Raw genomic sequence first — 12,588 nt, forward strand, 5'->3', positions numbered from 1 at the left:
TTGTTCCTCTGCCTGGAATGCCTTTCCCTGTCTCCTCCGGAGAATAAACCCCACCTATTCCTAAAGACTGACCCTGGGTATCACTTCCCCTAGGAAATCTCTCTTCTCTTTCTCCCAGGATTAGCGCTCCTCACCTCCCTTCCCCAGTCTGTATGTTGCCATAGTAATCCCTGCAAATCACTGTCGGGGGTGCTCAGCATCCTATATCTGCCTTTTTATTACTGAGTCAGTGGCAGGAGTTCATTATTCTACCTACAAATATCTTATCAAAGACATGACTTGCAATGATTTCCTCCCATTTTGTGGACTGTCTTTTCAATTTCTTAGCGGTATCCTTTGAAACACAAAAGCTTTTACTTGTTTACAGAATTTTTATTTCTTCTTTAATCAGTTTCAGAAGTTTATGCCTTTCTAGAACGTGCCGGTTTCATCTAAACATTCATCAAATATTTACCCAATATTTTGGCATACAGTTTTTCACAGTATTCCCTTATAATCCTTTTTAGTTCTGTAAGGTCAAAATAATAACTTCTCTTTTATTCTGCACCTTACTCGTTTGAGTCTTCTCGCTTTTTTCTTGGCAGTCTAGCCAAAAGTTTGTCAATGTCGTGAATCTTTTCAAAGAACCAACTTGTTTGGTTTTATTGAAAGAAAGATTCTTTAAATTCTATAGTGTTTATAGTGTTTAAAAGTTTCACACACATAATTTCATAAAATCCTATAATATCTCTCCCCTCCCCACCCCATGTTGTCCCTTCTCCCTTCCCTCTCTTCACTGGTAACTAATTTGTTCTCTGTATCTGTGGGTCTGCTGCTTTTGTGTTTTATTCACTAGTTTTTGGATTTTTTAGATTCTACACCAGTATTTGTCTTTCTCTGACTTATTTCGCTAAGCACGATACCTTCTAAGTCCATCCGATTTGCTGCAAATGGCATTATTTCATTCTGTTGGCGGCAGAGTAATATTTCATTGTATAGGTACCACATCTTCTTTATCCATTCACCTGCTGATGGACACTTAAGTTTCTTCCATGTCTTGGCAATTGTAAATAATGTTGCTGTGAACATTGGGGTATACATATCTTTTGGAATTAGTGTTTTTGGTTTTTTTGGATATTTATACCCAGGGATGGAATTGCTAGGTTATACAATAGTTCTATTTTTCAGTTTTTTGAGAACCCTCCATACTGTTTTCCACAGTAGCTTTAAATTCCTAGCAACAGTGTAGAAGGATCAAAGAACCAGCTTTTGGTTTTGTTGACAGTCCATTGATTTTGTAGTTTTTCTAGTCCCTATTTCATTAATTTCTGTTCTAATCCTTATTTCCTTCCTTGTTGCTTGGTTTCAGTTTGCTCTTCTTTTTCCTATATCTGAAAGTAGAAGGTTAGGTTACTGATTTGAGATCTTTCTTCCTTTCGACATAGGTGTTTATGGCTATAGATTTCCCTCTAAGCAGTGCTATCCTGCCCCCCATAAATTTTAGTACGTTGTCTCTTCATTCTCATTTATCTTCAAAGTGTATTCTCATTTCCCTTGAGATTTCTTCTTTGACCCAGTGGTTATTTACAAGTATTGCTTAATTTCCATGTATTTGTGAATCTTCTTCCAGTCAATAAATTTTAATTTCAATCCACTGTGGTCAGGAAACATACTTTGTATAATTTCAATGCCTTTAAATTCGCTGAGGTGGTTCTATGGTGAATCAAGATGCTCTATCCTGGAGAGTGCTCGGTCCATGAACTCTTGACCAGAAGTGTGCATTCTGCTGCTGTTTCGTGGAGTGTTTTACAGAAGAGTCTACTAGGTCTCGTCTGTTTATAGCATTGTTCAAGTCTCCCATTTCCTTGTTCATCTTCTGCCAAGTTGTTCTATCCATTACGGAAAGTAAGGTGTTGAAATATCCGACAACTATTGTTGTACCTTCTATTTCTCCCTTAAATTCCATCAGGTTTGGCTTCATAAATTTGGGGGTTCCTCATAAATTTGGATGCATATATAACTGTTATGTCTTCCTGATGAGTTAAACTTTTATCATAAAATGTCCCTCTTTCTCGATAGAAACATTTCTTGTTTTTTGTTTGTTTTGTTTTTTCAATGGCCACAACAATGGCATATGGAGTTTCCAGGCCAGGGATCAGATCCCAGCTGCAGAAGAGACCTACACAGTGCAGTAACATCGGATCCTTTAGCCCACTGTGCTGGGCCAGGGATCGAACCTGCATCCTGGCACTGTAGAGATGCTGCCAATATGGTTGTGCCACAGCAGAAACTCCAACATTTCTTTTTTTTTTTGCTTTTTTTGCTTTTTAGGGCCACACCCGAGGCATGTGGAGGTTCCCAGGCTAGGGGTCCAATCGGAGCTACAGCCGCCGGCCACCGGCCACAACCATAGCTACTCGGGATCTGAGCCACATCTTCGACCTACACCACAGCTCACAGCAAAGCCAGATCCTTAACCCACAGAGCAGGGCCAGGGATCAAACTTGAAACCTCATGGTTCCTAGTCGGATTTGTTTCCACTTCCCCACAATGGGAACTCCCAACATCTCTTGTTTTAAAGTCTATTTTGTGGCTTATTAGTATAGCTTTACTGGGGTGGCTGTTTGCATAACCTATCTTTTAACATCTTAACTTTCAACCTACTGTTTTCTGTGAATCTAAGGTCTATCTCTGGTTGGCAGCATATAGTTGGATCTTGTTTTTCACTCAGTCTGACAATCTCTGCTTTTTGATTTATTTTTTTAATTCTATTTACATTTAATATTATCATTATAGTTGGATTTATGTCTGCCATTTTTCTTTTTCTATATGTCTGATGTCTTTTGGCTCCTCTATTCCTATTTTACAGTCTCCTATTACTTTAAGTGAGTATTTCTCCCACTGTAACATTTTAACCTTTAATGATTTTTTTCACTCTATTTTTTGGGTTATAAGTGGTTGCTCTACACCTTACCGTATATCTCTTATCAAATTCTAACTTAGATTTATACTAAACTAGTCCCAGTGAAATACAGAAATACGACTCCTATACAACTCTATTCCTTTTACTCCCCTTTGCACTATTACTGTTATATATATTAACCTAAAAATGTTGCAAACACTTAATTATTCTTTCGCTTTTTTGCATTTTTAATGGAGCTTTTTTTTGAAGTATAGTTGATTTATATTATATTAGTTTCTGGTGTACATAAAATGACTCATTATTTTTATAGGTTATACTCCTTTTAAATTTATTCTAAAATATTGGCTCTATTCCGTGTTGTACAATATACCTCTGTAGCTTATTTCTTTTATATATAGTAGGGTTTTTTTTGTTGTTTTTTTGTTTTTTGGTCTTCTTAGGGCCGCACCCTCAGCATATGGAGGTTCCCAGGCTAGGGGTCGAATTGGAGCTGTAGCTGCCAGCCTACACACAGCCACAGCAATGCCAGATCCAAGACACGTCTGCGACCTATATCACAGGTCACGGCAATGCCATATCCTGAACCCACTGAGCGAGGCCAGGGATTGAACCTGCGTCCTCATGGATATAGTCAGATTCGTTTCCATTGAGCCACAACGGGAACTCCTATACATAGCAGTTTGTACCCCCTACTCCTCTACCCCCATCTTGCCCCTCCCCACTTCCCTCTCCCCACCAGTGCCTACTGTATCTGGGAATCTGTTTTTGTTTGGCTATATTCATTCATTTGTTTAATTTTTTAGATTCCACATATAAATGATAACATACAATATCTGTCTTTGACTTATTTCATTAAGTATAATACCCTCTAGTTCCATCCACATTGTTAAAAAAGGCAGAATTTCATTTTTAATGGCTAATAATTCATTGTGTACACACACAAACACACACACACAAACCCCCTACCACATCTTCTCTATCTGTTCATCTGTTAATGGACACTTAGGTTGCTTCCATATTCTGGTTTTTGTAAACAATGCTCCTATGAATATGGGGTGTATGTATCTTTTTGAATTCATGTTTTCATTTTCTTTAGACATACCTTTGCTTTTAAAACAATAATTGACATTAAATAGACAGAGCTTGGGGGAGAGGGGTGCAAAGGGTTACACCAATGGTGTAAGAGGATTTTCAAAGTTAATCAGGACTCCAAACTAAAGAATGACTATCTAAATCCACAACTGCCCAGACGTGGATTTCAAAACACTCGTGGACAGAAATATGGTCTCCTACACCCAGACTGGATACACTTTGGTTCCCTGACTTTACGTGCACTTAATCTCTGATGTTCCCCTGCATCTTGTCAGAAGCACACTCTGCTGGTTCTACAGAAGAAAGTGCTAACCCAGACAATCTGAGAAAAACATCCTATGAAGGGCAGGAAGTGCCACCTCCCTGACAGAAGGGCTCCTGACAGGAAAAAAAAAAAATGATCTAGTTCGACTCTTCCAAAATCAGAAAGCAATGGCTGAAAGGAAAAAGGGGAGTGGGGGGAGACAAGAGAATACTCATAATTTGATTCCAAAAGCAAACCTTCCTGAAATCTGTTTTGAGTTAGAAGTCCCCTTCCTTGAGGGGCTCTCCTTACCCGAAATGGAGTATTGATTCGGCTCGTGAGAGTATCTAGGATGTGGACATTCTCGTGCTGGTGCAACAGGATAAAACGGAGGAAGATCTCAAGTAGCGCAGGCTCGGAGATGCTACGCAGAAAAAGGTCCAGGTAGGCAGTTGTGGTCATGACCTCCTCCACAGTCACCTGGGACCAACGACAGAGGGATGCTGTGATTCGTGCCTCCCCAGCGGTCCCTGGCCTCAATGTAGTGACCCCATCAAGGCACGAACACGCCTGCCACGAGAACACACTTCAGAGCTCCATCTGAAGCCCATAACCTATTCACATTCCACAATACCTCATGCTGCTTCCGCCCTTTAATTCAGTAAAGGAACAGCAAAGGCATAAAGAAGCAATTCAAGTTTCTGACAACTCTAATCATCAGATGCAGTTCAAATGCCATAAAGATTTTAGTGTGTAATCACTAAGGGGAAAAAAGATAATAGAAAGCATCTCCACAGTCAGTAAAGGATTAATTAGAAAGCTCAGTATAACTTGTTTCATTATTAGTCATTCAATAAACCTTTATTGGGACCTGCTATGTACAAGGCACTGGAAACTAAGTACGCATTTTCTGTCCAGGGAGATGCGTTATAAACATGATCGGAGTTCCCGTCATAGCTCAGCAATAACAAACCCGACTGGTATCCATGGGGACATGGGTTTGATCCCTGGGCTTGCTCAGTGGGTTAAGGATCTAGCATTGCCATGAGTGGCAGTGTAGGTCGCAGAAACAGCTCGGATCTGGCATTGCTGTAGCAGTGGCCAGTGGCTACAGCTCTGATTCAACCCCTTCCATATGACATGGGTTCGGCCCTCCTAAAAAGACTAAATATAAATATAGTCTTTTTAGGGCTTCACAAAAAAAAGAATAATTTAATAAATAGCAAGTGACAGTTACAGACACAAACTGATGCAGATGTTCAGATATGTTTCTGGAAAGTTGCAAGTCAAATTTTCGTAACAATAATACACATAAAGAATTATTTATAAAGTGTGATAAGAGTTTACTGCTTATGAATTAACTGTGACTTTTTAAATAATACAGATTACCACTGTCTTTGTGGTTTGATTATCCCATGCAGTAAAACGTCAATCTTTCAGGAAACAGAATACTCTCAAAAGTCAGGTTTTCCCAAGAGCTGAGGATTTGATGCTTAAAGCATCAAAATGTTAATTTGATTAACATTTCGATTGGGAATATTTTAAGCAATAATACACATTTCTGTTTTCTCCTAAAAGCACAATAGGGGTTCATCAACTCCTTACTGTCTGTAATGTAGAAAGAATCAAATGCGGCTGTATTTTTTTTTTTTGTAAATTTTTGTGTAATTTTTTTTGGTAAATTTTTGTACTTTTTTCTTGGTAAATTTTGTACGGTTTGCCAGGGAAACAGTACAAATTTTCAGACCCCAACCCTACATCGGAAATCTTAGAAATCTCCCCTGCCCTAAGTCTAATGTACTTGATGTTAAATGAAATGGTGATAATTTTCACGGGCTCATATCTTTTCTTTTCCAGTCTTTCATCTTCTTGTTTCCTCCCTTTAGAAGTGTTAACTGTCACTTTATTCTACTATTACTGGGCCGTTCCCTTTTCAATACATGTGTCTTCTCCTTTCCTGGCTTCAAAATCCACAAATCAGTTTAAAAACCCGATCTCTAAACCTGCTAAGTAAGTACAGACAGGCCTGTTGTGGATGCATCTGTGCAAAAAGGCTTCAAGTAACTTTTAGAAACTGCTTGGTTCTTTGGAGTGTCCTAGATCGATGAGTCCAGATGGATGTCACCAAATCAATTCTGTCTGCTTTCTTTCTTTTAGGCAAGGCCTCTACAGCGTAACAGCATCTACTCTCTCAGAACCTACTGATGAGCCACGTGGCAGCAGGCTGAGGAGCCCTTCCATTTCCTGCACAGCACCAATCTCAGGAGCCCTCAAAACATTCAACACACCCCGTGTCATCTGACTGACCCACTGGAAAGGGCTCTCGGTGGCCCAAATATGGCAAAGGGAGCAGGTTAAGCTTTGACCACTTGCCAGCTAAATGGCCTTGAGAAGAGCACGTCTCACGGGCTGCCCTGCTTCTGAAACAAACTGCTTCTGTCTCCGTGTGTTCCCGTGTTCGCCAAGTCCCAAGCTCGTGGCACTCATGACCCTGTGTTGGGACACAAGCTGTGACTTTTTCTTTATTGTTCCAGTGCAACGGAAAGAGCCTGGGGCATAGAAGGTACCTGATAAACTGAATAAATGGCAGCCCCCAAGGACTTAGTAATTGACCTCTACCAGGGCTGAGCTTAAGTTTTTCATTGCTCCCTCTTCTTTGCATGTGCACTAAGGGCCCTAGAGAGTGGGGACATTTTTATAATGGTCTACAGAATAACTGATGTCACCCAGTCTAGCTAAGGGGGAAGGGATGCACGACACCTGAGCATGGGAGCTTCATTAGCTCATGTTCATTCCACAATGGCGATCTCGGGGCCCTCTAGCAAAAATTTCACTCACCGTCTTTTGGGCAAATCTCTAACGCCCTAACAATCCTGGTCACTAGAGGAAAGTAGCATGAATCGTTCCAAAGGGGTCTTGCATGTAGTTTCTGCAATACTGTGTTTTCAACTTATCCACTGAACTCTACTGAGCCCGTGTGTCACAAAGAACTTCAGGAGCTGCCTCTGCACCGATGATGCAACATCAGCTCCACCCTCTCACCCCTTAAGTTATGCATGACCTTAATAAGCTCAAAAGCACAGCGATACTCTTTAGAATATAAGTCTCAGTCTTTGGGGGCTGACATGAAAGGAGAGCATTAAGCATCTATTGTTTACTACTCTTAGGCTGGATAAATGAAAAGATATTTAAAAAAAAAAAGAAATCAAAGCTGTCATTTATAAGCTAAGAGGATTTAAGAAAAGTACTTGGAGGGGGCGGCATTTACATAACGTGCTATAAATATTAAAAACTCAATTCTATTAAGCCTCAAGTTGCAAAGTCTTTAAAAATCGAGGTCACACTCACCTTAGGCTAATACCCAAACCACAAAAATCTGGTTCCCGTCTCCTTCCTTCTCTTCCCCTCTCCATACTCTCAGAGCCCTTAGAAGCCTTTTATCCCAGAAAATCTTCTCCTGCCCCATTATCTCACTTCTCAGAGGCTTTCTCTAATCTCCCCAAAAGGAACCTCCTTAAGGAGGATGAAACCAGAGCCTAAGTTTGATTGCCTGAAAGCTAATGACGGGAGTTCTCCTGTGGAGCAGTGGGTTAAGGGTCCGGTATTTCACTGCAGCAGCTCGGGTGGCTGCTGTGGCATAGGTTTGATTCCATGTGCTGCTCCTGCAGCCCAAAGAAGGAAAAAAGAAAAAAAGAAAAAAGAACGTAAGCTAAGGACAAACCACCAGGGCAGAGCAGCTCTGCTGTGCAGAATGTAATACTGAGGCTTCCACTGGCGCCCCAAAGAGCAAGTTCTAGCAAAATGGGAGAGCAGCGTCTCCTTCATGGTCCGGTTTTGAAGGACAATTGGCTGTTGCTGTAAGGAAGACCTTTTGCGTTGTAGCTGACTGTCAATTTTTACTGACCTTGTTCTATAAAGAACTGCAGGTAGCTACAAATTTCCATAGAAATTCTAGCAGAAATGGTAAATGAGGTTCTACTGTATAATGCACAACAATAAAGCTTATGGATTCTAAAGCTTAGGAATGTTATTTCTTACTAAAGGGAGACCACAGGGCCAGCAATGACCTCAGGAAAACTCAGTGCCCACAAACAAATACTTAGCCTTGCCAAGAGAGATGCCACCATGAACCCAAGCAGTGTGTCTGCTTAGGCCCTTGTAGGTGGGAAATTATCAGCCCGCGTCCCAGAATGAAGCCCTGGCGCAGGCATTTACATTTTACTGCTGTCAGGTCCAGTTTAGTCTATCCTTTGAAATAAATCTCCTTCTTAGCCCACCTCCTGCACCCCCTCCAGCCCTTACCTGACTTCTCTTTCATGCCAAGCATCCTTTGCCAATCCCTTAACCAGAGGCTTTTCAAACTACAGTGTGAGACCCAGAAGTGGGTGGTAACATTGGTTTCTTGGTTCGCTAGTGGTTTAGACCAGATTCAAACAGCAAATAGCAGAGCATGCTTCATGGTGTAAGAGTAAGTAGTGTTCTGTGAAAATTTTGTACACGTATTTTGTACATGTAATACGATATATGTGCCTCATATACTCAATAAAAAATACAAATGCACAAATAAAACAAATATACACATGCAAATCTATCAAATAAATTTCTGGCAATGCACTACAGTCAAAAACATCTGAAAAACACTAAAGTAGGACTGCAGTAACCAAACCAATCTGCCACCCTTCCTGCCAGCCTTTCCCCACCAGCTGCCTACACTCCAGGTCATCACCCAGCACCACGTGAATCTGGGCAGACGGCCTGTAGAGTCGACATTGGTTCCTTTTTTTTTGCTATTTCTTGGGCCGCTCCCGCGGCATATGGAGGTTCCCAGGCTAGGGGTCCAATCGGAGCTGCAGCTACTGGCCTACGCCAGAGCCACAGCAACACAGGATCCGAGCTGCGTCTGCAACCTACACCACAGCTCACAACACTGGATCCTTAACCCACTGAGCAAGCGCAGGGACCGAACCCGCAACCTCATGGTTCCTAGTCGGATTCGTTAACCACTGCACCACGACGCGAATTCCGACATTGGTTCCTAAATAGGATGGTAACTGAATTTACAGCCTTTCTCTCTTTTTTTTTTTTTTTGTTCCTTTTAATGGCTGTACCTGCAGCATATGGAAGTTCCCAGGCTAGGGGTCGAAACAGAGCTGCAGGTACTGGCCTACACCATAGCCACAGCAACTCGGGATCTGAGCCGCATCTGTGAGTCTGCAACCTACACCATAGCTTGTGGCAATGCTGAATCCTTAACCCAAGGGAGGCCAGGGATCGAACCTGCATCCTCATGGACACTATGTCAGGTTCTTAACCCACTGAGCCACAATGGAAACTCCCAGTCTACTTCTTTTTATCTGGGCCTAAAAGCGCCAACAGTGCACTTTTAAAAATTAAAATGTCAAGTTTCTCAGAAATAAGACAAAATAGGGGGTTTGTTTTCTTTTAAAAAGGAGGTGAGTGGGAAGGGAGGTGTTGACACCGCGTATCACATCTCACTTCTACAAAGTCAAAACTCTCTCAAAAGAGATGGCAGAACCAAGTCCAGGCAGCACGCCCACAGTCACGGCAGCACTTAACACGTAGCGTAGGAGAGAAATGGAGCATACAGACTTTCTGACCTTTCTGTCATCAGCTCTAATCGGGCAATTCCATTTGCATCTAAACTAGCACTGGAATCTTCTCTGTAATGGCAGGTTTACGTGTGTCCCGAAAAAATACCTTTCACGCCTGCTAATTGTTTTTCTGTGTGAGTGTGTTCCAGTCACATTGGAACAAACAGACAGGTCCTACCTTCTGTCACACAGGCAGGTGGTAAGCAGTGGGATCAGGTGACTGCCGCACCCTCTCCAAGGTAGAAGCCACCCTTCTTTGGCTTTTCTCTGGGTAGAGAGGAGAAAACTAGCTGAGCAAGCGTCCTTCGGGGTCCCCTGTGAGCCCTCAGCCCCCGTGGCTCCACCTGGAGAGTCCGAAACCATAAGAGCAGGTGCCCTGCCCACTGAAAGCAGCAGCGAAAGAGGAAGCGGAAGCTGGGTCTCAGGAAGCAAGTGTGGAAGGGTCTTTCCAGGGAACACAGGCTAAGACCCTGCTCATTGCTGCCTGAGAGAGACAAGCAAAGGGACAGGCAGGAGGCAGGTCCATCCGAGTGAGGCCAAGGCAGTGGCTGGACAGGCTCTTCACAGCTGCCTCCCTCCAAGGATACAGCACAAAGAATATCCAAGCACAGAAGGGGAGACAGACACCTAGTCCTCAGCAATCGGTCCCACCATTTCTGCCAAAAACCTAGGACAGAGCGCATTCAGCTATTCCAAGTCTGAAAAGAGTCTGTGGTTGATGATTCTGGCTCCCCCACCCCCCACCTGGCTCCCTTCTGCGCCTCCACCTCTAGGCACTCACTTCATTGACACCACGGCCGGGGGCAGGCAGGGGATGTGAGTGGAGGTGACAGCCAAAGTCAGTAAGGGAGGCTATTTATTCCTAAAATAATTGAGGAAGGAGGAAAGTAAAATGATGGCTACAGTGACTTCAGCATCTTTTAAGGAAAAGATGGCAAAATAAAGCCAGCCTCTGCCTCCTTCCCTCAGCCTTTCCTCAACGGATCTGTAATACATTAAAGATAATAATTAATTAAATCAATTAAACATTGATTGACTAATTAATTCAACAGAATCAACTTCCTCTTGCCCATGATAAACCTCTCCCCAGAGAAGTCAGCAAATTATGTCTAAAGCCTTTTTTCCTACTTTCCATGTGTATAATGTGTACCCTATTACGGCATTATAACATAACTGAGCAGAGGATAATCCAATATAGGAGCCATTATATTTGAATCACATCCCACAGAATTGAAATACTTGAAATATCACCAAGGAAAGTATTTCATTTTTTTAATTTTTAAAAATTTTTTAAATGATTTTTATTTTTGTCATTATAGCTGGTTTACAGTGTTCTGTCCATTTTCTACTGTACAGCATGGTGACCCAGTTACACATACATGTATAGATTCTTTGTTCTCACATGATCATGCTCCATCATAAGTGACTAGATACAGTTCCCGGTGCGACACAGCAGGATCTCATTGCTCATCCATTCCAAAGGCAATAGTCTGCATCTATTAGCCCCAAATTCCCAATCCATCCCGTTCTCTCTCCCTCCCCCTTGGCAACCATGAGTCTATTCTCCACATCCATGATTTTCTTTTCCATGGAAAGGCTCATTTGTACTGTATATTAGATTGCAGATATAAGTGCTATTATGTGGTATTTGTTTTTCTCTCTCTGACTTACTTCACTTAGTATTAGAGTCTCTCGTTCCATCCATGTTGCTGCAAAAAAAGGTATTTCATAGTATGGCTCTGAGGTCAGAATGAACAAGAAAACTCTGCAGGAAATATGTTTTAGTTCAGAAGCAAAGATCTGAAGAATGTTCCAAAAATCACTGGATCCACCTCTCTCCTGTTCACTAATTTTTCCAGGAAGGTTCTTCTGAGACACAAAATAAGGAACTATGGACACAACAACGGTGTCGCTGATCCGCTGCTGAGCGCTTACGTGTACTTAAGGACGATGCTCAGCACATCGTTTCAGCTCTGTGTCCACACCATCTTAGAAGAACTGAGCTGACCTAAGCAGAAAAGATCCTTACTGGAAGCAGCCTGGGATGAGCTCACACAACGACCAGAAGCTGAGGAGCGAGCTCAGAATAGAAGGAAACACAACCAGCCAGGCATCACAGAGCTTCCTTTGGCAACACAGCTCGGGAGCCTCTGCAGCAGAGAAGGCCTTTCTGAGTGTGAAGGGGGAGCCCCCAGCAGGACTCTGTCCTGACATTAAGAACTGGTGATGGAGAAATGCTGTTCCTGACCAAACTCAACTTTCCTTCCTCTTGCAGGAATTAAAAATTCTTCTTTGTAGTAAGAATACTGCAGGAAGAAACTCCTCAGTTTCCTCTTTTCGAGGCTAAATAAGCCCACTCTCTTTCTCGGTTTTTTTTTTTCCCCCCGTCTTTTTGCCTTTTCTAAGGCCGGTCCCTTGGCATATGGAGTTTCCCAGGCTAACGGTCTAATCGGAGCTTCAGCCACTGGCCTACACCACAGCCACAGCAACATGGGATCCGAGCTGTGTCTGCGACCTACACCACAGCTCACGGCAACGCCAGATCCTTAACCCACTGAGCGAGGCCAAGGATCGAACCCGCAACCTCATGGTTCCTAGCTAGATTTGTTAACCACTGAGCCACAAAGGAACTCCACTTTCTCAGTTTTCTTAATGCATGTATCCATCCTTTTAGATTGCAAACTTACTGCAGGCGTGTGATACCTACAGCATGAATTCTCAAAAGGCCCAGTGTACTG

General features: G+C 42.5%; 1 protein-coding gene across 3 annotated transcripts in view; it reads right to left on the reverse strand.

Annotated features, from left to right (window-relative positions):
• FHIP1A (FHF complex subunit HOOK interacting protein 1A) overlaps nucleotides 1–12,588 on the reverse strand; it is a 272,404-nt gene that overhangs the window by 31,786 nt on the left and 228,030 nt on the right. For all 3 annotated transcript variants that reach the window (XM_047798353.1, XM_047798351.1, XM_047798352.1), the window contains one exon: nucleotides 4,551–4,718. In XM_047798353.1, the coding sequence (XP_047654309.1) occupies nucleotides 4,551–4,718 (168 nt within the window). The remainder of the gene's footprint in view (nucleotides 1–4,550; nucleotides 4,719–12,588) is intronic.

This window comes from Phacochoerus africanus, chromosome 10, assembly GCF_016906955.1.
Source record: "Phacochoerus africanus isolate WHEZ1 chromosome 10, ROS_Pafr_v1, whole genome shotgun sequence".
Taxonomy (NCBI): Eukaryota; Metazoa; Chordata; class Mammalia; order Artiodactyla; family Suidae; genus Phacochoerus; species Phacochoerus africanus.